Here is a 27267-nt window from a genome sequence, read left to right as displayed (position 1 = left end):
GAGGGGCTTTCAAGATATTCTGGTAATACTTTTTGTTTCCTAACCTGAGTGGCAGGAATGGAAGTGTTCAATTTTTTATTACTGAGTTTAGCTTACAATCCACAATAAATGTTTTACTATTTTGTGCATATCAAATATTAAATTTAAAATAATTTAAAATATGGAGTTATAAAGGAAAAGAAAGAAGTGAGAGGGGAAGGAAAAAGCATGGACAAATAAGACGAAAAATAATGACCAAAAGAGGAGTAAATTAGTTGAGCAGTGTGAGCAAACAGAAATCCCAAAGGGAAAGTTGAAATTAACAGGAAAATGTTGGTCATGATGACATATTAACAATAACATTAAAATGATGATGGTGATGATGATGACATAGTAGCTAATGTTTATGGAGTAGTAGTTATTTTCCAGACAGTGTTCTCAGTTTATGTACATTAATTCATTTAATCATTTCCAAAACTTCATGGAATAGGTCTACTATTTCCATTTTTCACATTGCTAAACTAAGCAAATAAAATTCGAGTAAACTTGAAAAGATTTCACGTTGATAAGTAGAAGGGGGATTTTAATCCCATTTCAGATGGGCTGCTTCCTTCTTTTTTGGTTGTTTTAATTGAGATCTAATTGACATTTAACCTGTCAGTTTCAGGTATATAGCATAATGATTCAATATTTGTATGTATTGTAAAATGATCACCACAATAAGTCTAGTTAACCATTCATTTACCAGACATAGTTATAAATTTCTTAACATCATAAAGTCTTCTAGAATCATGGTCTCCAGATGAGTGATTGATTTTTCATAGTCTATCTGGAAACGCTTCCATGAACCTCCCTCAGTCTGTCTTAGACTCTACTAGGTCATTTATGGGAATTTTGTTTGGTCTAATAGATTTTAGGCAGACTGTGTGGGAGGCTATAAGATTAAAAGTCTGTTCAAGCTTCTATTTTCACCTTTTAAGAAATTCTACAGTTTCCTACCCCTTCTCGACTAGTCATCTTCACGAGATACTGAGTTTGGAATCTGTAGCAAAGGTATTAAATCACTTATAATAAAGGCATTCTTGTGCATCACTGTATTTCTATTTCAATTCCTTCTTCCAAAACAAAGAGTAAATCTTTTATGATGTATAGGATTTTCTGTGTGTCACATAATCTTTCATTAAAGATTAAAATTGGATAAAACTATTTCCCATAATTTTATCTCAGTCTTAACTAAAAGCTTACTCAGGATGATGCCAAGCTTAGAGATTTATACACAGAAACAATTACAAATTGTTACAAAGAAGAATGACAAGATTCTATTTATTTTTCCAAAATGTCACTATGTGTTGTAACTGTCTCTTATTTCTTCTATCACTGTGATGACCTTATTATGACATATTATGAATTATGTATGCTTATTAATATTTTATCAGTCTTGTTAGCAGAAGTCATCATAAAATTATACGTTACTCACCAAGTTGGGGAAAAATAATCTTAATCACTGAAACTAAATCACCTTCTCTTTATTATTCTATCCAGTGGTTCTACAACCCATCTACAACGGGATTAAAGGCAATGATTATGCCTTTACCAGTCTAACTTCCTCTAGAACCTAAATTCCCTCTTTAGTATTTCCTGAAAAGTGTGAACAAGAATGTGAAGATCTAAAGAGCAAGATAGAGTAAAAACACCACGCAGGCTTTAAGTCAGTGACCTCAGGTTATTTTTAGTGCTGCTATTTGACAGTGTGCCTTGCTAAACAAGTTTTATGATCCCTGTTTCCCTCAACAAATCGTTTAAACTTAGTTTCATTTTTCCCACCTGTGTAAGGAAAATAAAGACCTCCTTCATATAGTGGTTGTGAAAATTCAGTGAGATGACATGTATATGTAGATATATATAGATAAACAGACATAGATACGCAAAGAGTCGGACACGACTGAGCGACTGAACTGAACTGAACTGAACATATATATACACATATAACACAGTGTATGACTTGAATACTTGTTAGTTTCCTTTGTTGTTGTTGTAAAGTCTCTCAGTCATGTCTGATTTTGCGACCTCATGAACTGCAGCTCTCCAGGCTTCGTTGTTCTTTGCCATCTCCCAGAGTTTGCTCAGACTCACATCCATTGACTCAGTGATGCTATCCAACCATCTGTCACTCCCTGTCCTCCTGCCCTCAATCTTTCCCAGCATCAGGGTCTTTTCCAATGAGTTGGCTCTTCACATCAGGTGGCCAAAGTATTGGAGTTTCAGGCTCAGCCTCAGTCATTCCAGTGAATATTCAGGACTGATTTCCTTTAGGATGGACTGGTTGGATCTCTTTGCAGTCCAAGGGACTTTTAAGATTCTTCTCCAACAGCACAGTTCAAAAGCATCAGTTCTTTCTTGTTCGTCCTTCTTCATGGTCCAACTCTCACATTCATACATGACTACTTGGAAAACCACAGCTTTGACAATACAGACCTTTGTCAGCAAAGTAATGTCTCTGCTTTTTAATACGCTATCTAGATTTGTCATAGGTTTCTTAAAGGAGCAAGAGTCTTTTAATTTCATGGCTTTTGGCAACAGCTACAGTGATCTTGGAGTCCCCCCAAAATAGTCTGTCACTGTTTCCACTGTTTCCCCATCTATTTGCCATGAAATGATGGGACTGGGTGCTGTGATCTTCGTTTTTTGAATGTTGAGTTTTAAGCCAGCTTTTTCACTCTCCTCTTTCACCTTCATCAAGAGGCTCTTTAGTTCCTCTTCACTTTCTGTCATAAGGATAGTGTCATCTGCATATTTGAGGTTATTGATATTTCTTCTGGCAATCTTGATTCTAGCTTGTGCTTCATCCAGCCTGATGTTTCACATGATGTACTCTACATATAAGTTAAATAAGCAGGGTGACAATATACAGCCTTGACATGCACCTTTCCCAATTTGGAACCAGTCCGTTGTTCCATGTCCAGTTCTACCTGCTACTTATTGACCTGCATACAGGTTTCTCAGGAGTCAGGTCAGGTGGTCTGGTACTCCCATCTCTTGAAGAATTTTCCACAGTTTGTTATGATCCACAGAGTCAAAGGATGTAGCGTAGTCAATGAAGCAGAAGATGTTTTTCTGGAATTCTCTTGCTTTTTCTATGATCCAGTGGATGTTGGCAATGTGATCTCTGGTTTCTCTGCCTTTTCTAAATTCAACTTGAACATCTGGAAGTTCTTGGTTCATACACTGTTGAAGCCTTGCTTGGAGAATTTTGATCATTACTTTGCTAGCATGTGAAATGAGTCCAATTGTGCGGTAGTTTGAACATTCTTTGGCATTGTCCTTCTTTGGGATTGGAATGAAAACTGAAAAGGCAAATAGATTAGTTTCCTTAACTTCCATTAATTCATTTAGATTTCCCCCCATAGTAACTGTATGTAACCTCAACACCTCTAAAATTATATAGATAAAAACAAAATAATGAACAAAATATCTTCCAAGGCTCTGTGAGCAATATTACATCGCTAGATCCTCACCTTGACAGCCTTTAATTTCCCACTGGTTTCATCAGTGATCATTGGACCCTGTCAGGTAATCTCAGCCTTGCCAGTATCCTAATGACCACTGGTTAGAGGCATTCTTACAAAATCTCACTGAATACATAGAGACTTTGCTTGTAGTTGCTCTTTGAAATTGTGCCTAGTTGTTCTCAATGTGCCTCCATCTTACTTTAATACCTTTTGTTCTTAATTCTGGTAAGCAGATTCCTGATCTCCCCTATTTTTACTTTCCCCCAATCCATTCTCTTCAGAACTGCAAAGGTAAAGCTTTTAATTGTGCATATCTGATCATTCTGTTCCCCAAGTAAGTCCTTCAGTGACTTTTTATTATACTAAAATAAAATCTAAAACCCTTCAAGATTCTCTATAACTTTTCCTATTTCTTCCTTTTGTAGCCTCATATTGAATCACACCTTTGTTTAATTATTTATTAACTGAAGACCAACAAGTTTAGCTTTAAATTCTTTTTTCCTTGAATGTAACAAACTCCTTCTGCCTGTTTCATTGAGCTGCTTTAAAAAATGTCCCATTGTTTTTGATTTTCAGCAATTTGTTATGTGCCTAAATGTGTTCCTTTTAAATATTCTGATTGAGTTTCACAGTGCTTCCTAGATAGTTGAGCTGGCATCTTTCCACAGTTTTAGAAATTCTCAACCATTCTCTGTCCTTTCTATTTCAGACTCCAATTACATGTGTGTTAGACCTTTTTCATTCTGTCTTGCATGTCTATACAGACTTTTCTTTTTAATCTGGATAGTTTCCATAAGTCTGTATTCCAATTCCTTAGTTTTGTCTTTTGCATATTTAATATGCTGTTAAATGCAGCTCTTTTTCAGTTATAAAATTTTCATTTGATCCTTTGTTTTAGTTTTTGATTTTCTAGAAAAAATTTCAGAATCTTATTTTTTATGCATGTTCTTCTCTGTTTTCTTGAATACATTAATAATATTTGAATGCTGTTGTCTGATATAGCCACTCACTATTTAGAGCACTGTAAATCTATTTGTATTTTCTTAAATTTTCTAAATGTTTATTATGTGTTTTGATCTTACAGCATCTCTAAAACGTCTGACTAAATATGGACATTAGGCATGGAAAAAATAGAGATTTTAAATTATGTTATCTTCTTTGCTCTTCTAAGAAAAGATATTGAGACTGATCTCCTCAATATAATCACAGACTTATGGGTTGAAGTTTTGATGGTATATTGTTGACTTCTGAATTTCTCCTGGAGCATATTCCCCTAAAAATTAATATTTGAGATCTTTTTCTGGCAGTCTAGATCTCCAATTCTTGTCCTCTAGGCACAGTGAAACTATTGAAACCTCTCTTACAGCTTTCAAAAGCATTCGTTTTAGTTTATTAAACTGATCATGTGTCAAGCACAATTCTCCAAACCTCTCTTCTTATCAGGATCTTTGATCTTAGTCCCAGAGATCTTTTCCCCCCTCAGCCTTACAGGACTGCTGAGATCTCTTGTCATTTCCCTATCCTTTAGCAGTCATCTTTTGCCCAAGAAAAGTTCATATTCTTGGGCATTTGCTGAGGAATATTAGCTCACCCCTCTACAGTTCCCATTTCTCCAAACTTCTGGCCTCTTTACCATGGTTGATTTTGAAGATCTTTGGTGCTTTCTGAACATTTTATATGACTTTTTATGTTGTTCTTAAAAGAGGGTATGCTACAAGCTGCCTCATTCTATCAGAATGGGAAACGTGCCTCCACGCCTTCACACAATTACCCTTTCCTTGGGATGTCTCTGACCCAACTTTACCTGTCTAACAATCATTCTTCTGTATGTCTTTCTCTGAGAAATTACTTACCAGTATTAAGTCTTATTGTTGGATTCTCTTATAGTACTTTAGATTTTTCATCTGTAGCACTTCTCGGCTCTTGTAGCTGTATGTGTGACTTATTTAATGCTTTTTCTTGACAAAATTGTAAGGTCCAAAAGGGTAGGGATCCTTGTGCTTTTTTTTGTTTTAATGTTTTTTTTTCCCCAGACCCTATTACAGTCCTTGTATTTTCCTGACCTTTCTATCAGTGCATATTCAAGTACTCCATTCTCCAAAGAATCAACATTTTTGCTTGCTGCTTCTCCTCTGAGATGTAGCATACCTCAAAACCAGTGGTTTTCCATCCTGGCTGAGGACATCGTCCTAGTTAGCAAAGCTTTTATAAATAAGAAAAACTTTAAAATACTCTTTTTTGAACATGATGAATATGTATTAGTAGCAAAAACAGTTCACTGTCTAACAAAATGTGTAGCTCTCCTTCCATGGTATAAAACTGACTTTAGAGAGGCCATGCTATGAAAAAAGACCAGACTTCCTATCTTGTTTGCATCTAGAGAGGATCATGTCTCTCCACTGAAAAGTGAACAGAAATTCTGTGACGTGCTCTTGTACTAAATCTTTTTAAAAAAAAAAAAATGCCTGCCTTCTCCTCTCCATCTCCTGCTGGTGACTGTGAGTTTCAGGGAGGTTGGGACCACAGCTTGAAAACATCTAGGTGAATCCCCATATTGTACTGTTAGCAGAGTGAGGAAAAAATGCCCATTTTTTTTCTTTTTTTGGTGAACCACTGAAACATATGGGGTTATTGGTAAGACAGTGAACATTCTCAAACTAATGCAATTATGGATTCTTTGAGCTGGAGTGATACCAGAACCAAAGCCTAAAATATGCAGCATTGGTTCAGTGGTCAGGAGGTGGTCAGCAAAGAAACTGATCTAACAGACTAGGAAAAAAGACACATATTATGCAGATTTTATCAGGGTATCACTAGCAAAATTTAATAAGGAAACTACATAGCTTCCAGACCTATAGTTCTTTCTAGAAAAGAGAGAGGGGGGAAAAAAACCCATAATAAAGATAATGGATGGTTCTTGTGTGACTTAAAGGAATTTTATTTTATTTATTTAATTTTTTATTTTTTTGAAGGAATTTTATAAGAAGGGCTCATGAAAGAACAGAATGAAAAGTTCAACCCTATGGCAGAGATTAAGAGTATTTCAGTCCAAAAACGTTTATAATCTCATGTGGTCATGTGGTCCTAATGCAACTTATATTAAGGGAAGAGAGACAGAAATAAAGAGAGAAGAAAAGAAAAGGACTAAAGCTGACTTGAGTATGATGTCTAAGAACTTTTGAGTATGGTAATGGTAACTTGGGTACTGATGGAACTAATTAGATATGAAGTCTCTACATTTTTAGAGAATTTTATTGTTAAGAACAAAACACAAGCCTGGCCTAAAAAAAATTTTTTTTGAAGTTTCCATGACACGCTAATTTATCGTAATAGGAATTGAGATCCAAAATCTATTGCTGCTATACTAGACCACCTGACCTGCATCTTGAGAAACCTGTAGGCAGGTCCGGAAGCAACAGTTAGAACTGGACATGGAACAACAGACTGGTTCCAAATAGGAAAAGGAGTATGTCAAGGCTGTATATTGTCACCCTGCTTATTTAACTTATATGCAGAGTACATCATGAGAAATGCCGGGCTGCAGGAAGCACAAGCTGGAATCAAGATTTCTGGGAGAAATATCAATAAGCTCAGATAGGCAGATGACACCACCCTTATGGCAGAAAGTGAAGAAGAACTAAAGAGCCTCTTGATGAAAGTGAAAGAGGAGAGTGAAAAAGTTGGCTTAACACTCAACATTCAGAAAACTGAGATCATGGCATCTGGTCCCATCACTTCATGGGAAATAGATGGGGAAACAGTGGAAACAGTGGCTGACTTTATTTTTCTGGGCTCCAAAATCACTGCAGATGACGACTGCAGCCATGAAATTAAAAGACACTTACTCCTTGGAAGGAAAGTTATGACCAACCTAGACAGCATATTAAAAAACAGAGACATTACTTTGCCAACAAAGGTCCATCTAGTCAAGGCTATGGTTGTTCCAGTGGTCATGTATGGATGTGAGAGTTGGACTTTAAAGAAAGCTGAGTGCAGAAGAATTGATGCTTTTGAACTGTGGTGTTGGAGAAGACTCTTGAGAGTCCCTTGGACTGCAAGGAGATCCAACCAGTCCATCCTAAAGGACATTGGTCTTGGGTGTTCATTGGAAGGACTGATGTTGAAGCTGAAACTCCAATACTTTGGCCACCTGATGGGAACAGCTGACTCATTGGAAAAGACCCTGATGCTGGGAGGGATTGGGGGCAGGAGGAGAAGGGGACGACAGAAGATGAGATGGCTGGATGGCATCACTGACTCAATGGACATGGGTTTGGGAGAACTCCGGCAGTTGGTGATGGATAGGGAGGCCTGGTGTGCTGCGGTTCATGGGGTTGCAAAGAGTTGGACACGACTGAGTGACTGAACTGAACTGATTATAGATTACCACAAATATAGAGACTTAAAATAACACAAATTTATTATCTTAGAGTTTTGAAGGCCAGAAATCCAAAATGACTCTCACTAGACTAAAATAGAAATACTGGCAAGCCTAAACTCCTTCTGGGAGACAGTCTGTTTCCACCCCCCACACCCCCCTTTCAGCATTTAGAGACCCTTGCATTCCTTAGCGCATATCCTTCTTATATTTTAAAAGCTACTGGTGGATGGTCAAATCTTTCTCATTGTGCATTATTTTGACATTGGCTCTCTTGTGGGAGAAACAGGTCACCAAAATTTGTGCTCCATCTTTTGTTGTATTTATGGGAAGTTACTGCTCCGACAGAGACCTTCATCTGTCAACCTCCACTTTCATCTAGGCAGGTCCACTGGACTGGTTACCACAAAGGAATGAGAGAAGAATCTGTTAAGAAGAGGAGATTCCTTATCCAGTCTGTCTTTCTTCTTTTGTTTGGATGCAAAGGACTCCAGGGCTCTGGGTAACAAGAGCTCTGAGCAGGAAAGAACCTGTTTCCTTTAGTTACCACTAAGCACAATCTGCTTGGTGACAAGCAAGCCTGCAGTGGATTACTAAATGAGCAAAAACAAAACAAAAACCTTGAAGTCCTTAGATGTAAAGTTATATTTCTCACATAAATCAATGTTAATCTAATATAGAATTACCTATATAGTTAGAAAAACAAACAAAAACCAAAATGAAAATACGCCTTAATCTTATAAACCAAAACATTAAGAGGATGTTCATTTTCCCCCCCATTGAAACACCAAAATTTTACAGAGCATGATTTCATAGATAATTAGTTCTGTGACTATTTTAATGAATGCTAAATATGTGATTATTTAGCATTATTATAGTCCAAAAATGTCTGTTCTGTTGAATATTCCTTTAAAAGTGAGAATAATATGAAATACATTGATAAAATCTAGCATGATCCCCAATTTATATTTTTAAGGGTCTTAGTTATATTAAGATGTATGTGAATATGATCCTATCATATCAACTCCAACATTCTGTGAAAAATTTTGTATTAAAGGAGAACATGTATATATATGTGAGTGTGTGTATATTAACAACAGTATTATTGTTTTATATAAAAGAAGCAAGCAGAACCAAATTTCATAGGGGATAACACTTGGAAATGTTGAGTATATCATAGTAGAATTAACCTATTCAGTTTTATAAACTACAGCTAAAATAGCCCTAACATTTCAGGGGCTCAATTTTTTTTTATATATCAAGATAGTTTAATAATGTTACTTATAGTTTAATTTAAACCCAAGAATTACCTTGCTGAGTCACATAGTGCATATTAAAAGTAATAGTGAATAATCAAATAGTTACAATTACAGTGCTGTATTTCTTATAAATTAAAACATATATATATATATTTTTTGGTTTTGCAGATGGTTTTCAAAAGTCACAAAATCCAATTTAAACTTCCAAATCTTACAGTAACCCAATCCATGTATTTACCACCCAGTCTCCATATTAGTGTGCCTATCTGTTTATTCATATTGACATAATACAAGTAGGGAACAAACATCTATCTCCAGATGATACACATTTCTTTGGAAAACCTGGGGAACTGAAGGAAGAGGAAGACTGGATTACAGTTCTGTACTTTCTCTATCGAATCCTTTTTATTTCATAACCATATTTTTTTTGGAGCATCCAGATTACTTTTCCTCCCAGGGCATTAAGGACAGTTCCTTTTTTTTTTTTTTTTAATCCAATAAGGATTTTGTTTTTAGTTTTTGCTCTCTGAAAGGATTCTGTGACCTATATGAGGCTCTAGGTCTTATTTGAAAGAGTGAACTTGTCTTTTAGGGTCATATAAAGTAGATTTGAGAAACAGCTAATAATAAGACTATGTTTAAAGTACTCTTTGTTAATAATGCTTCTTGTTGATTATTGTTCTTACAAATTTATTTTAATGGTAAATTAAATAAAATATCTTAATCATTTCATTTCAGAATGAAATGGTTGCAGTGATTTAAATCTGTACTGACTTTCCTTACCAAAACCAAAATAATTTCTCATAGAGCCTGGAAATCTCCTTTCAAGGTGATAACTAGTTCAGCTGATAAAACAATTTTTGATAAGGACAAATGAATATTTGTTACTCTCAATGGGAGTGGTATTTCCACCCTAATAGCTTGTGCATTTGAATATACTTCTTAATTAATCTAATGTAATACAGTTGATAACAGTGTTTTAAGCTAAGTCAGGGAGGGAGCTGGTCCTGAGGGTGCATGTTTGGGAAAGAGTGAGGTCTTTGACATACTCCAAGTCTCATACGGAAGGGTGACCTTCCAACATGGCCTCATGTTGCTAGAGATATTATAGGGGCATGCCAATATCAGTTAATTTGAAACATGAAAGGAAGCAGAAGATCTGATGGCAACTTAGCTCAGGAGTTACTATTAAGGGTATCATCTGGTAGTAAAACTCACTTACCGAATCATCCCTCTCACCAGGTACCAAGATAACCCACCAGTGTTGGCAACTTGGCTCTGAGTTGGTTTATCAACTTAAAGAGTTTGTATTCAGTATGTCATCCCCTTTCTCCACTTTTCCTGACTCACCTCACATCACTTCCCACTTACAAACATTTATGAGTAAGCAGCAGAATTTCCCTGACCAGCGAGATCACTATCACTTGTGAATTTGTTAGGCATGGAGATTCTCAGACCCTATTGTGGTCTATGGAATCAAAAATTGAGGGCTTGGAACCATTTATGTTTTAACAGGTCTTCCAGGTGTTTATGATGCCTAATCAAATTTGAGAACCACTGATTTGTGTGAATGGTACAGTACCTTCAGTGCTACCACTATAGCTTTCTCCTCTCATTAGGATTTTTTTTTTCTCTATAACATCTCAGTCCAGCCTCTATCTCAGGAAACTGATTATGGGCTGAATATGTCCTTTGAAATTGCTTAGGAGGGATAAATCCTCTTCTCTATGAATTCACACATCCCAGGAGCTGATCTTCACTCTTAGGAGGATATTTAGAAGAAATTTTAGTTATGCCAGATTTACTTTAAATATACAGAATACCAAATTTTGATTAGTTTCTCTTGCATGTAATACTTTTGGTTCATTTACCATCTGTTTTGCTTTTTATAATATAGGCATAGAGTGTCTTTCACAGTCCAGGTACTTAACTAAACGCGGTATTGTGTATAAAATTTGCAAGGTAGTAAATACACATACACACACATAGATTATGTAGTATATATGAACTGTAATTTAGGTAAAGTTGATATGCCATTCACCCATGTAAAACGTACTATTCAGTGGTTTTTAGTATATTTACAAAGTTGGCTGCCATAACCACAATCAATCAAATGTTCTACACAATCAGATGTTCTAAATCTTAGAACATTTCATCACTCCAAAAGAAACCCCATACCAATTAGCAGTCACTCCCAGTTTCATCTAACAACCTATTGTAGTCTGAAGTGACAGTAATGTACTTCTGCTATGGATTTGCTTATTTTAGACATGTCATGTATTAATACATAGAATTACATTATGTAGCCTTTTGTGAATGGCTTCTCTCACAACATATTTTCATGATTTATCCATGTTTAGTATGATTAGTACTTCAGTAGTTTTTATTGCCAAATAATATCTCATTGAATGGATATACCATATTTTATGTATCTGTTTTTCAGTTGATTGACATTTGGCTTGTTTCTGCTTTTTGGCTATTATAAACATTGCTGCTCTGAACACTTCAGGTACATGTTTTTCTGCAGATATAAGTTTTCATCTCTTTTGGATAAATACCTGGAAGTTGAGTTGCTGGGTAACTCTAAGCTTAACCTTTTCCAAAGCTGTTGCCCTTCCGTTCAAGTTCTAAAGCTTTGTTTTTAGTACCAAAGGGCATGATGTACCTTGCTTCAAAGCTAGAAAATAAGTGGATATCTCATCTAATATATATGTATCACCTACAAACACACACATTTCACTCAATTTCTGGATGGTGAGTAGAAACATATAAATTTATGAAGCTTATGATTCCTATCAGAATATATAGCTCTTAGCAAGTTCTTAATGACGAATAGATGACTGACTGAAAGAATAAAACATGAACAAATTAATAAAGACACATATAAGTTTCTAGTTTACATGAAACAATATACTATGTTCTTTATGTACTCATGTATATATGCTACATGTGTGAAAGGGAAGACATGGCTTTTTTCCTTAATGGGATATAATAAATTACTCTTTATTTTATTTTCAGCTGCACTGGGTCTTAGTTGCTGCGCATGGGCTTTCTCTAGTTGCGGTGAGTGGGGGTAAATTACTCTTAGTGCTATTAATGAGATTAAGTGATGAAAATAAATCCACATTAATCAATTGGTACTTCCAAAGTTATTAATTTAACTGTATTTGAGGTCTGTTAGACTTTATGACTAGAAATGGTAATTCTACACACAGCATTTGAAGCTAAGTGGGAATTTAAATACATGCTCAGGTTGCTAACTAAAATTCACATCTCTCTATGAGAAAATGAAATCTGGGTTTCAAAACACTGATATAAAAGTAATTGTTTGAAACATATTTATAAGTTGGAGATTGACTGTATTTTCAGATTACTATTACTATAATGGTGTTTAGAAAGTATTTTTACTTAAGTTTTTAAAAAATTAATTTTAATTGGAGGCTAATTACTTTACAGTATTGTAGTGGTTTTTGCCATTTACTTAAGCTTTTAACAAAACTTTTAAGAGAAAGCAATCAATTCAGTAAGTGTTACTATTTTATTGAGCAATAAAATGACAAATCCTCCACATATGGTAGATTTGAGGATCTAATAGAAGTTATCAAAATAAAATGCATTTAGTTATTAATTTTATTGATGTATTTTTTCTAGTATTTTCATATTCAGTTTTTAAAGCTTCTCATTTACTTGATCAGAATGAGATTGTTTCATCTCTATAAAATGTTTCTGCCTTTCTCATCTCCATTGAAAGGCTCAAAAATCAGTACTATGAAGGTGTCCTACTGAGGTATTGCTGTTTATGGAAAAACAGTACATAAAGCAATAAATAGCTCTAGCCTGAGATTCAATGCAGAAGCAGAGCTGATGTATCTGATGAATGCAAATGCCATTTACAGCCTCATATCCTTCAGTATCATAAATACTATTCTCAATGTAAACATGATAATACAAAATGAACTGTATAGTATATACTTAAATGATAGAAATGAAGAAGTAGGTGCATATGCCAATCTGAATTCTAATTTTATTGTTTGTATATGGCTCTATCAGAGTGAGCTCAAAGTGATTATTTTTATCATTTAAGTTTAAATAGAAACTTTTTTATAGTGATTAGTTGCTTGAGGTGGATTATGTGAAGGATATAGGCTAAGGTTTTATATTTGGAAATACCCTAGTCATCAGTAATTTGTATAACTTAAGTATCAGGGTTGTTAAAATTTGTTTAACATTAATGTTACTTTGATTAACATTTGCTACATGTCTATATAGCTAATACTTGCAGATCTCATAAAATACTCTCTTAGTTTAAATATGTAATGATTGATATTTTAAAAAACAGAAATGATAGTGAAAACCTTTCTATAAAACTAAAAGCCATTGGACCATACTCTTTATTTTTATTTTTTAAATTGGGGTATAGTTGCTTTACAATGTTGTGTTAGCTTCTGCTATACAACAAAGTAAATCAGCTGTATGTATACATATATCCTCTCCCTCTTGGACCTCCCTCCCACCCCAGGCCCCCATTTCACCCATCTAAGGTCACCACAGAGCACCCAGCTGAGCTCTCTGCACCATATAGCAGTTTTCTACTGCTATCTGTTTTACAAACGGCAGTGCACAGTTGCCAGTCCCAGTCCCCCAATTCATTCCACTCCCCTCTCCCCTCACCATGTCCACAGTTCATTATTTACATCTGCATCTCTATTTCTGCCCTGCAAATAGGTTCATCTGTATCATTTTCTCTAGATTCCGCATATATTCATTAATATTCAATATTTGTTTTTGTCTTTCTGATTTACTTCATTCTGTATTACAGACCACATCTGTAAAAACGTCCATCCACATCTCTACAAATGACCCAATATTGTTCCTTTTTATTGATAACACACACACACACACACACACACACATATATATATATATATATATATATACACACACCACATCTTTATCCATCCTTGATGGACATTTAGGTTACTTCCATGTCCTGGCTATTGTAAATAGTGCTAACAATGGGATGCATGCATTTTTCTGAATTATAGTTTTCTTAGAGTATATATGCCCAGGAGTGGGATTGCTTGATTTTTTGCTAGCTTTATTTTTAGTTTTTTAAGGACTCTCCATACTGTTCTCCATTGTGACTGTACTAATTTACATTCCCACTAACAGTGTAGGAGAGTATCCTTTTCTCCACACCCTCTTCAGCATTTATTGTTTGTAGATTTTTTTGATGATGGCCATTCTGACCAGAGTGAAGTGATACTTCATTACATTCATTTTGATACATTCATTTTGATCTGCATTTCTCTAATAATTAGAGATGTTGAGCATCTTTTCATATGCCTCTTGGCAATCTGTATGTCTTCTTTGGAGAAATGTCTCTTTAGGTCTTCTGCCCATTTATTTATTTATTTATTTATTTTTTGATACTGAGTTTCATGATCTGTTTGTGTATTTTGGAGATTAATCCCTTGTCAGATGCTTCATTTGCAAATATTGTCTCCCATTCTGAGGATTGTCTTTTTGTCTCATTTATAGTTTTCTTTGCTGTGCAAAAGCTTTTAACTAGGCCCATTTGTTTATTTACCTTACTCTAGGAGGTGGGTCAAAAAAGATCTTGCTGTGATTTCTGTCAGTGTTCTTCCTATGTTTTCCTCTAGGAGTTTTATAGTATCCGGTTTTACGCTTAGGTCTTTAATCCATTTTGAGTTTATTTTGTGTATGGTGTTAGGGAGTGTTCTGATTTTATTCTTTTACATGAAGCTGTCCAGTTATCCCTGCACCACTTATTGAAGAGACTATCTTTTCTCCATTATATATTCTTGCTTCCTTTGTCATAGATTAGGTGACCATAGGTACATGGGTTTATCTCTTGGTTTTCTATTCTGTTCCATTGATCTGTATTTCTTTTTTTTTTTTTTTTTTTTGGGAACATTTCCTTTAAATGGTGAATTATATGATTTGTTAATTATCAGTAAAGCTGTTAAAAAGAACAAAAATTGGGGGAAATAAAGACCTTATCACATATTTCCTATTTTTTTCCAGTCATATTTGCCTACCTAAATTGACCCTTGAAAATCACTGATTTATTGAAATGATCTTTAACTTAATTAATTAATTAATTTTGGGTTGTGCTGAGTCTTCATTACCTTCCCCAGGTTTTCTCTGGTTGGTGGTGGGGGGGGGGGTGGGGGGGGGGGGTTAGGGGGGCTGGGGGGGGTGGGGGGGTTACCCTCCAGTTGGGCTGCTCATTGCAGTAGTTTCTCTTGTCGTGGAGCACAGGTTCTATTGTTATGCAATTCTTAACCACTGGTCTACCAGGGAAGTCCATAACCTGGCTACTTTTAAAGTAGAAAAAGAAACAAACAAAAAAAAAATAGAAAAAGAATTAAATTTTTTTTCATATTTTGTACATTCATAGGGAGATATTGAAGATGATGTATCATATTTGTTTAGCAATAACAGTTTTAGATGATTAAATATTGAAATCGGTGATTCGCCTTACTCTTTTGTGTCATGAATGCTACAAGTTTCATTCCCAGTTTTGGCCTTTATGTTTCTGTCTCTGCTCTACTTCTTTCTTTGCATTGTGTTCATCTGTGTTACAGGAATAAACCCATTCTTCCTTTAACATTGCTCTTCTTCTTGCGTCCATTTTTCTCTTCTCTGGATAATTTCTCTTTGCATCCCTTGATTTTTTTCCACTTTTCTCCTTGTTACTTAAAAAAAAAAAAGAGTCCCTCTTGTGGTATTGTGTTAAAGACAGTCAACTATTGTATGTGGGGAAGAATAAAAGATCAAAAGGAGGGGTGGAGAAGGGGCGGAGTGGGGCTGGTTCCTTGGCTTGGGGAAGAAAAGGGGAAAAAATAGCAGAACTTCATTCTGTTCCTGAACAGGGGTGAATCATGGACATTTGTTAAGGCTTGAATTGAAGTTTTGTCACCAAGTTGTAACTAAGTTTATGATGACATTTCATCTTTGATAAGTATTTTGTTATAGTTGAAAGGGAAACATTGTACACATTTTGAGGGGAAAAAAAAAGGAAGTTTAAAGGAAATGTATAATTAGTCCAATAAGTAGGAAATCCAAAAGTACTCTCATAATCTTTTGAAAACCATCAGGTCTTGAATATAAAGAATTTTCAGGTACTAACAGAGAAAGATACAGAGATGAGTGAATCTACATAGTCCTCTCAACCAAAACATGTTTGTTTTTAATACAAATGACTACTACACAAATGAATGACATAATTAAAGTATTTCACTATCAATGGCAGCTAGATTATGAAATGTTATTAAAATAATATAAAAACATATTTATTTTGAAATTATTCATTTGATATTTTAAAGTTATGCATTTAACATACAAAAAATTAATCTGCATGTATTCTGACAGCATAAATTCTATCCATAAAATGAATGTGATCCTGGAAAAAGATAAGATTGATCTCTGTGTAACAGAAAGACTGGCAGTAATGTCCAGGTAATAAATAGGCTCAGCTTGAAACTCAGAATTTAGTTTACCATTTTACTTTGGACTATCATCACCCAGGTTGGCAAATTTATGAAATCAGATCTCTTCTCCTAGCTGGTTATGGACATTCTCAGAGTACCATATTCTTTAAGAATAAGTTACCTTAGAATGAAATTTAAGGAATTTGAATAAGAAAGAATAATTAATTTATGTAAATTCCAGTTGGACACAGTGCAAGCTATCTTTAGTATTGTTCTGTTCTTAGTTTTAGAGGTATAAAATGTTGAAATATTACTGATTTAATTATGAAAAAACAATAGAATATTTGATAGCATATGACAATATCCTTCAGCCTATTAGACATTACAGTATTTCTTCCCCAAATTACCATAAACCCTATTATATCCCACCACCTTATGTATCTTGAAGAAAATACTGTTATTATATAAAAATGTTTGCTCTATTGATTTTCCAATGTTTCCTGATACCCAAATTAGAAGTTTATATCTCCCATTTATAAGGGAGTAAAAAAGACATCATATCATTGTTGTCAATGGAATGTGGGATTTTAACTCTTAAGTTTATCTTCTTTGTACTAACAGTTGGCATTTTAATCACCTAAATCTAAAATATGTGGCTCCAAAGTCAAATGATTGATCTTTTATTTTCTACCCCATGCTCATTATTTCAGCAGGAGAAATTCCTAGCAACACCCTTTTGTGGTGCTCTGTGGGCACTCATTAATTACCTTATGTGTACAGAAAGTGAATTTGATCCTTAACATATCCAAATGTTTATAGAAATATGCTGGGATAAATGGTGTTTTATTATATAAAGTACATTAAAAAACCTAGTGTCAGAAAAATAATATAAAAAATGATTTTTCCTTTCTTTCTCATGGAACACTACATCCATGAAATTAAAAAACAAAACAAAAAAAAGCACCAAGAATTATTAGCTTTGATCATTTCAAGTGTTACTATCTACTTCTTATTAACCACTTCACATTGTGTTTTTGTTGTTAGTGAATACTTAGATAAATAACTGAATTGTCTACATTCCTTTGTCTCTGTAGGCCTAAGTAAATGGATTCTATATACTTTGTGCTATAAATTATAGTTCAAAAACAAGCTCCACCTCTGTTTATGGAGAAGGATCTTACTAGAAATCTAGATTTTGTAGTCTGAATTTTGTTTTTTTAAATGGAAAGTCATACTGTAGATGCTGATTTTTTTTGAGATGTGTTTGAGTTTAATGGTGGAGGGAGAGGAAGAGCAAAAATAAAACAAAAATGAATGAAAAATTCTATTAGCAGAGATTGAGAAATAGAATGGCCTAAGGCCATTGCTTGTTGAAGATACAATGGTATTTTACATACAACAGCTTATTTTTCTACATACTTAAGTTAGCAATAAATTTGCTAGCAAGAGACTCAGATGGGCAAATGATAAACTTCCAATAAATACTTTTAACTGTTACTTTGTGTCCATTTTAGAAAAGGTATTTCCTCAAAAGCTTAATGTGGTTATCTTTCAACAGGTGTATATTTAGGCCAAGGAAAAATGTCTTCTAAATATTTGTCTTGATTTTAGGAAATATTTGACCGTATTTGTTCATCTAAGACAGTGTCTGTTTCATATGGCTTTGTATCATGGCTTCTATGTGCTTCTTCAGTTTAAAAGTACTGAATGTCAACGCTGACTTAAAAACCACTACACACTCTCTTAACCGCTCTCCTGGGAATTGATGCTTCTGAGTTGCTTTCTTTCATATTCCCATCTCCTGAGAACATTCCCGAAGGACACAAACAGCAGAAGCTTTCTTTCCATTTGTCTTTAACTTTGCTTTCCTCAGCATACATCTGTTCAAGGCAGCATGACAGGACCTCAAATCAGAAGTATTTCTGATGTGATTCTTCCATATATATTGATCTCAGAACCAGGTCATTTACTCTATTTGCATATAAGAAAGGTCTTTTGTCACAATTTTCCCCTTAGTTTTCTAAAGATATGACAAAAAACTAAAAATTCATCATTTCCTTTAAAACTTTTCTAACTAAGGAGGATTATTTTCCTTTCTAGTGTTTGTATGTGTCTGTACATGAGAGGGGGGAACGTGGGGGAAGGAGAGGCCATTTTTAGAATTTCTTTGTCCTTTTCTTAATCTCAAATGTTGAAAAAGTTAGATTTGACTTACTGAAAAATAAATAATGGAAAGCATGCTCATACATACATAGAAAAATATAGGAACATCCAACAGAAATAGAATTTTATGCTAGCAATACACATAGTATAACCTAAAACAAAAAGGCAGAAAGAGGGAACATTTTATGGCTGTTCTATTCATCTTGTTCTTTGTTCATTCTTAATTAATAAAAATGAAATGTATATGAACAAATTAAATATTTACATATTATAGCAATTGATGGTTAGCTAAAAGTGACAGATCATAAATATGAGTGAAAGTGCTCTGCATGAAATCTTTAAACTTTATTAAAGGAATGATTAAATATAGACATCATCTAACTTTTCATTAATCTTTACTTTCTTTTTAGAATATTTCCTCCTAAACGAATAGTAGATACTAGTTTCTTACATCTTGCTCACTTAAAGCCCATAATTCAAGTTTTATCATCAATCCTTATGGTATATAAACATTTTATCTTGAATGGCAAATTTTGGTGACTTAGCAAAATTTTATTAAAATTGATAGGCTATGATCTAATCTTCATGAAATTTTCCAAAATAACAGAACTGGACAGAAACTGTACATTATAGAATGCTATGGTTAATCAATTGACACATAATGCTGTATTGTGAAAATGGTCTTAATTTAGTTTTCATACAAAAGAAACAAAAGCCACATTTTGAATATCATTAAAAAGGTTTAGATTGATTAAAAGCAATTAACACAACAGAGGATTAAGCAATGATTTAGGCTTACAGTTGACAATCAGCTCCGTCAGAAAGAATTGTAGATGTAATATCTTTCTTCAACAGCTTCAGAAATGAGAGAGCACAGTGTTTCATCAGAGTGATCCAAAGAAATTGAGATTTGGCTCAAAGGCCAACGAAGTTAATAATGAAGGGCTGACTACCTTCTCGAGAAGTTTATTACATTCTTTTATTCCTTAAGCTCTTTTTCTTAAAGATATAAAATTGGAAATGGTGTACCTTAGTAGGAAGTCTGAAGTCATTATTGAAATAATTATTTCAGAATTTATTAAAATATTTTTCTGCAGTGTGGCTATTATGATACCAACATATCATGTAGACAGTAATGGGCATCTGATTCTGCCATTCTTAATTCCCATGCTGGGGAAGAAAATTTGCTTTTTAATCATTAAAAATTGGGGGGAAAAAAAGATGGACTTTTACTATTTAGTTATCTAATTTCAGCATGGAAAGCTATCTATGGTTATATAAAGTATCTTTGTGAGATGAGTTCCCAATCCTATTCCATCCCATCCCACTTCATTGCTCATTTGCTGGCTCCTGCTGCCACATTCTCTTGGTTTAGCATAAAACAAACTAAGTCAAGTCACGGTGGGGTGCCTTTTGTGAGGTCACTCAGAATAAGAGAAAAGAAACAGAGAGCAAGATAGATATGTACAGAATTAAAGAAAACAAGACGCGCGCGCGCGCGCGCACACACGAAAGAGAGGTTAGGAGGAAGGAAACACCACTGGGTCAAGAATAATAAAATCACATCGCATTTTAAAATGTTGCTATTAAGTATTAATAGTCTTCTGTTTGAGCAGATTGCTTTTAGAGAGATGGCAAATCAATTCCCAATTAATAAGGGTCTTTCTGTTTTCATAATCTCAAGAAACTATGAGAAGGGCTAATTAAAAATCCCAAGCCTCCCCATAATGACAACTTTTATGCATATGCAGGATGGTGATCCGCCCCCCCCCCCCCCCAATCAGAAATGGTGTCAAAGTGCTCCAATACACTACTAGAAGGGGCTTAGTAATGTCAGGTGTTCGGGGAAACCTGTTCACCTGGGGCACCGGCTCCTTCCTGAAGGACGCCTGTGTGGTCCGAGAGGCCTACGCAAGAGCCACCTGTTTTTTCTACCGGAAGGCCTGGGCACGCCGGCCTGCGGATGCAGGTGAAACTAGTCGGTACTGCAGTGCTGTTCCCTAGCTCTCTCCAATTCCTCCTCCATATTTTAGGCGCGTTTCGCAAATTGCCACCTGTTTCTGCTTACCCTTTTCATGCCTTCATCCGGACCAAGTGAACGTGTTTTGCAGCAACCTTGTCAGGGCAGGGCAGACCACAGGCCAGACCAGGGCATTTGGGGGAATTTGGAAGTAGTACGATGCTTTTCTCGCGGCCCAGTGCTCCTCGGGTTTAGGTCCTTCCACCCCTCGGTCCTCCTAACACATGGCCAGACTAGGAAGATTTTACAGCCTCGGGTCCTTCTCTGATTGTCCTCAGCCCGGACTTGCCAGGTCTGTCTTGCCAGGTGAGAGGTACCTGGGCGTCGGGCCGCACTGCCACAGTTGGCCCTCAGCCACGCCGGAGGCTCTAGCCTCTGGCACTCCAGGGCAAATAAATAGTGCCACCTGGTAGGGAGTCAAAAGTGGTGCTTTAAAATGCAAATATAAACCCCTCCTACACTCGTTGTCAAATCACGGCCCCACGATTCTCAGGCAGGCAGTGGATTCTGCGCCTGGGAGAAGGGCCGGGGGAACACTGCCTGCCTGGGAAAAATAACCCCCGAAGACGCGAGCCAAGTGCTGGGCCGGAGTCCCGGCTGCCTGTGGACACCCCCCGGGCGGCTAGCGGTCCCCTGGGAGCTCCGCGGGGCCCGCCCCGCTCTCGCTCCGCACGCCGGGCGGCGGGAGCAAGCCGGCGCCGACTTTGGGAGTTCCTTTCTGCCTTGTATGGAGGGCCGCTCCGGCCCGTCTCCGCCCGAGTGCTCTGACGCCCAGCCCTCCCGCTGTCCACCCCCAGCCACCCCCCTCTGACTTGCCCGGAGAAGCCAGACGAAGCCTCCCTCTCTGCCACAAGTCTCCCCGCCTGCCATCCCCCCATCCCGGCAGCCACCCCCACCCTCCCCGGTGCCGTCAGCCCTTCTCCGCCCCCGCCTCCGCCCCCCGCCTGCTCCACGGCAATCGGGGGAATAAATCAGGGAGGAAACCGAGAGGGAGCGAGAGCGCGCCAGCGCCGGCGGGCTCGCCCAGGTCTGTTTCCAAAGTCGCCCTTGATGGCGGCTGAGGCGAGGCAGCTGCGGCGCGGCGCTGCCGACGCGCGCTAGTGGGTCCGCCCGCCGCCCCTTCCCCCGCGCCGGGCTTAGCCCCTGCGGCACCCCCACGCCGGCCCGCGCCCCAGCCACCGCCTCGGCCGCCCCAGCCCGCGGACGCCTGTGGTCCGGGCGGACCCCGCTCCTTCTCCTCCCGCGGTTTCCAGCACCGGTCCTTCCCCCGGCTGGGGAGGGAAGCGAGATTGATCTTCGATCGCGAAGATGGCTGCTGGCTGCCTGCTGGCCTTGACTCTGACACTTTTCCAATCTTTGTTGATCGGCCCCTCGTCGGAGGAGCCGTTCCCTTCGGCCGTCACGTAAGTGCTCGGGCCGGGCCAGCGGGGCGGAGAGTGCGGGCCGAGGGGTGCCGTGGAAGTAGGACGGGGGCTCCGTTCCCGAGTTGAGGGGCTTTTCTGCTCGTGGGGGTGGGGAGCGAGCCGGGCTCGGATCTGGAGAGGCCGAGCGGGGGTGCGCGCGGCTCTTCGCCGGAATGCGCACGGAACCCGCGTCTCGGGAGCCTCGGCGGGGCCGGGCTGTCCCAGGAAGGGTTTCCTGACGACTTGCGGCACCTCAGCCCATCTCTAAAACGATTCCTTGGACTTGGAGTTTAGCGGTACTGTGAGAAAAAGTTTCCAGCCACATACCTGCTCTCATCAAACCGACTCCAGTAAAAAGTTGTGTTTGGGTAGGGCATTTTGCAAATAAGTAACTGCAGGCTGGCCTGGGTAGCATGGACTTCTCCCGTACTGGGCCTCTGAGATGCTCATTGCTGTGGTATCCAAACTCGTTTAGGTCCCAAATTACTGGGCGCACCTGACAGCCGTTCTGATATGAGGAATGCTTGCCCCTCGCGGCAGAGGTGCTGTCCACCCCAGGGGCTCGCAGCAATTGGGACCCTGCCATCCAACCTCCCTCACCCTCTGTTTGAAACAGTGCCGGCAGACACGCGCGCGGTTCCTGTTGTTAGAATGAATAGAACCCTGTATTCCTTGGGGGGGAGGGACTGAGCTTTTTCCAGAGTCTACTGCAATTTTTCTCTTATTTTTAACATTTCTAAAATAGCTGAAGAAAACCTCGCTGCTGTTCTGGAAATAGAGTGTTTGAAGGTAGCTGTATAGTCACACGGCAGGAAGGGAGTGAAAAATAATAATTCTCTCGTGTTGGAGAAAAGAATCAAAGTCAGTGGCACATAAAAACATATACATATTTTAAAATGTGCTGTATAGCCTATTAGGCATTCTGGGAAAGCATTTATTTTGGTTGTTGAAGCTACTTTAAAGCTTGTAAGAGTAGGTAATGGTAAGTGGATGAGTCACTTTAATGCATTTTACATAACAAAACAAAGCCGAAGGTAGCCTTCCCGGTATTTTTGCTGTTGGGAATTATTTGCTGTCCTTTGTTGGCAGAGTGCTGAAAACTGGAGTTTTTGGTGGATACTGACCTTAAATCTTCACTAGTTGATACCCTGCAGTTATTATTTAAGATTCAGCTTAAAGTGTTTATTGCATTAGGTGTCAGTGCAAGAACCCGAAGAATGCACATTCTAACCTGGAGAAGGGGAGTGTCTAATATTTTTGTCATGATTTACAGTCATGTTCTTTTTTAGATAATCTTCCATAAAAATAATAGCAGATCCTTTTTGTTATGAAGCAAAAGGGTAAATGCCATCTGTAGATCTTCCTTTAATTGGCAGCATATTGCAAGCGGATGTTTTGAAACATATTTTGAAAAGAGTAAGAATTACACTAAAGATGCTTCAATATTATTCACTCATTAAGAAATTACACTTTTATTTTTTTTTAAGTCTTTTTGTAGCTTGGCCTATAAATTGAAAACTGAAGTGAGTCGCTTGCGTTTTGTGTCAAAGAAGTGGCGCTTTAAAAAGGAGTCAGTGTGTTCAGTTTACAGATTTTTAAAGTGTTATTTTTAACTGGCAGTTTATCAATATTTCTATCATTTGGAGGGAGTGCATCATCACACCATAGTGGGAAACTATGACTTTTAAAGATACAACAAAATACAATCATTTATTCCTGAACAGACCATGGTAAAATATTAATGTAAAAGATCCTTGTTGTAAGAAGGACATCTGCAATAAGTGTTTTCCCAAAATTAAAATAGCGAAATTTTCATGGTCAGAAATTCACTAAAGATAAGAAAGAAAGTGAATAGTTGGCAAAAATAGTAATTAGAAAGCCACAATTTCTTTTCTTTCGAAGGATTTTAAATTTATTTTCTAACAATAAAAATTTGAGATATTTGCAAATAATTTGAAACATTATTTTGTAAAAAAAAGACTTAATGAAAGATTTTCTATATATCAGTCCCTTGTAGGAAATACTATTTTTATAAGGCTTCTGCGTCTTTAATTATTAATTTGAAAGTCAGTCATTTCTCCTTATCATCTGAGGAAGATGTACTTCATGTTAGATTTCTGAATAAACTTTATGAAATTAAAAAATATGTAGCATTAATTATATCATGATGCAGTGCCATTTGCTTTTCTTGCAAAAAGAGTTCATGTGGCATATTTATTAGGATAAATCTCAAATCTTTAGGAAAAATTCCAAGTTCATTAGAAACTCAGTCCAAAGATTATAGCATCATTAAAGACAAATTATTGTGCTTGTCTATATACATTTTTCATTAGTAAATTCTTTTGGTTTTCTTCATCATTCATTCTAGTTTTTCCAAAAAAAAGTAATATAAGAAATTTTTTATCATCAGAAGAGGAAGAATATGCCACTAATAGAGTATAAAATTCATTATACACTCATTGGAGTGGGATCTGAATTAGAATTAGTAATAAAAAGTCTTTTGTTTTTTAGAATTTTTATAATAAGGGCTTAAATATTATTATAAAAACATAAATATTCTAAATATTTTCTTTAATTTTCTCTGGTTTAACATACATTCTCATATAGCATATTCTGAATTAAAATAGTGATTAAATTGTTCTAAGAGTTAACACTAAAATAACTTTTTTTTCAGACAAAGGGAGGAATTTTGATACAGTTCTTTTGCTAGTTTAGCTTTTTCTTTGGAAATGATTGTTTTAGTTAGGTGTGAAACATAAATATGCCATATGGTTGCAGCCACCTCATGCATATTGGTTTGTATATAAATGGAAAATACATAATTTTCATCTTACAGTATGCACATGTTATATTGATAGTTTAAAATGTAGTTTTCTAAAAGGGAGTTCTCCCTTGTTCTAGAAATAATTTGGCTCATATGTGAAAACACTTCTATTTTAAAACTCAGAGTATTATGTATGGTAGCCAGTATTGTAATGTTAATTTGAATTTGTCAGTTCTAATTTTAGAATCTATTTACAAATCCAATTTTTTAAAAAGGAACATAGTTATAACTACTATTCATTTCAAACTTTTATCTCGTCATCTCAAAATGCCAATCTGTCCATAATAATTGGCTGAGAGCCCATTGGCATATGGGGATTTTTAATGTATTTAAACTATATAGTGGGATAAATATATTGGTAAGAGTTACAGGAGCTATAGGAAATATAGCATCTCATAAAAGAATAGTACCTTGGGGTTTAAGTACGTAGTTTATAAATTTTTTAACCATTATGAGACAAATTTATATTTAAAGACTATTAAAAATAAATATTTTCATTAGAATGGATGTCTTTTTCATGTATTAGAAGTGATATAATTATTCTTATTTGGGCTTAGTGATTTTAATTTGCATACTATATATAGAACAAAATGTACCTTATAATAAAATATGAGCTAATATATTAGCTTGTAGAATAAAACCTAACAGTGAACATTAATAAATCCTTTTCTCAGATCTTTGATTTGTTCTCATCGGCTTCATCACATGACAATATTTTTCCACAGGTGTATCTTTAAAGTATGAAACAATAGGTACATTTTTTCAGATGAGTTGTAACATATTAAATTTTAGTGGGTATATGTGTAGTTGTTTGGATTGGCATTTGAATAAACATTAGACAGGTTGAAACGAATATAGTCTAAACATTTTGGAAAGGTACAAGAATCTAAACTTATTATGATTTATAAAAGGAAATAAAATGTGCCTTTATTATTTTTCTTTGGCTTTCACCAATTTTAATTAAAAAAACATATAAAATCAGATAGTCTATAGCAAATTGTTCTTTGTGAAAATAGGTAAAATTTTACCATTCTCTTCCTTCAAAGAAACCTTGCTTTGTAGACAACTTTCCAGTGTTTCTCCTACATTGATATGTTGTAAGATTTTGCAGAAACATAAATAACACATGCAAATTATGTATTCAGATTTACTGTTTATATTTAGAAGTATATATTAATAAGAAATAACAATGCATTTAGAAATTTTAAAATTAATACAGAAATTTTGCCCTAACAAACTGTATTATTTAATTAATGTGTTCTCTGAAGTATCACTGTATACAACACATACACAGAAATTTCTTGTTAGTTTTCAGTACCGATGCAAATATCCAAGAAAGTAATCTGTTGTTCTGAATTCATATCTTGTACCTAATGTGTGTCATCAAGCTTTGTAGAACCTTATAGTGGAGATTTAAGTGGTTAAATTGAAATATTTTAGGCAATTGTCCAGTTTATTGATTTCATTCTGTGTATTCCATGTGTGGACATAATCAACCCTCACTTGAGCATATTTGGATGAAAGTTTGGGGAAAAAAATCAGAATTTGTTTCAGTATTTCTAAAAAGTAACATTTCATTGCTATTCAGGTGACAGCTTCCATCATTTGTAGTAAAAGACTGTCTGTCCTAGTATTTCAAAAAGCATGTAAGTTGCTGGTGATGTGTAACTGATCTCTGTTCTATGACATCTATCGCACATTTACCTAAGGCGTAAGGTATGTATCAGGCACTGTGTCACACTGTGTCAGCCAGTCTTTCTTTTCCTGGACTGTTTATGCATTGTACTACAACTGTTCCCTAGGCTTTCATATGGTGGCTTTCCAATAAACTTGAAACTGCACTGAGATAGTCAACCATGTAACTTACACATGGTTAGTTTTCTTCTGTGTGCACAAAACTTGGAAATACTGTGTCATTGTTGTTTACAGAGTTTAAGGAAAAAAAAAAGATTGACTTCAGTGTCAATTGAGATGAAAATGGTAGCACTTTATGAAAAATGCTGTATTTACTGCCTTTTTTTGAGGATTTAAAATATATTAGCATTGCATCATTATATAATTTGTATAGTTTATCTTTTTATATTTAATACATAGTATTTTATGTCTGTCTATATCTTTATGTATCTTTATCTCTATATGTGTGTGTACACACCTATTTTTTTTTTTTTCTTAATTCTTCAAGTGGCTTGTTAGGGTAGAAGAACCTCAGTAAGATAAGTTTATTAACAGAGGTGCATGCTGAAAAGTCCCTGCCAGTCCACCACTGTTTGTAGGA

At 36.1% G+C, this 27267-nt stretch overlaps 1 protein-coding gene and 1 long non-coding RNA gene across 7 annotated transcripts in view; one reads left to right on the top strand and one right to left on the bottom strand.

The window, feature by feature from the left end:
• Nucleotides 1-58: 58 nt before the first annotated feature.
• On the bottom strand, nucleotides 59-21253 carry LOC139035952 (uncharacterized). Its single transcript, XR_011488600.1, has 2 exons — nucleotides 20814-21253; nucleotides 59-3323 (listed from the first exon to the last, which is right to left on the bottom strand). It is a non-coding gene; the product is annotated as an uncharacterized lncRNA (long non-coding RNA).
• A 299-nt stretch (nucleotides 21254-21552) lies between these two features.
• Nucleotides 21553-27267, top strand: part of CACNA2D1 (calcium voltage-gated channel auxiliary subunit alpha2delta 1) — a 510209-nt gene continuing 504494 nt past the window's right edge. For all 6 annotated transcript variants that reach the window (XM_020884065.2, XM_020884063.2, XM_020884064.2 and 3 more), the window contains exon 1: nucleotides 21553-22168. In XM_020884065.2, the coding sequence (XP_020739724.1) occupies nucleotides 22074-22168 (95 nt within the window). In that variant the 5' untranslated portion in view covers nucleotides 21553-22073. The remainder of the gene's footprint in view (nucleotides 22169-27267) is intronic.

This window comes from Odocoileus virginianus, chromosome 1 (assembly GCF_023699985.2).
Source record: "Odocoileus virginianus isolate 20LAN1187 ecotype Illinois chromosome 1, Ovbor_1.2, whole genome shotgun sequence".
Classification (NCBI taxonomy): domain Eukaryota; kingdom Metazoa; phylum Chordata; class Mammalia; order Artiodactyla; family Cervidae; genus Odocoileus; species Odocoileus virginianus.
This window is presented reverse-complemented; position numbering and strand designations above follow the sequence as displayed.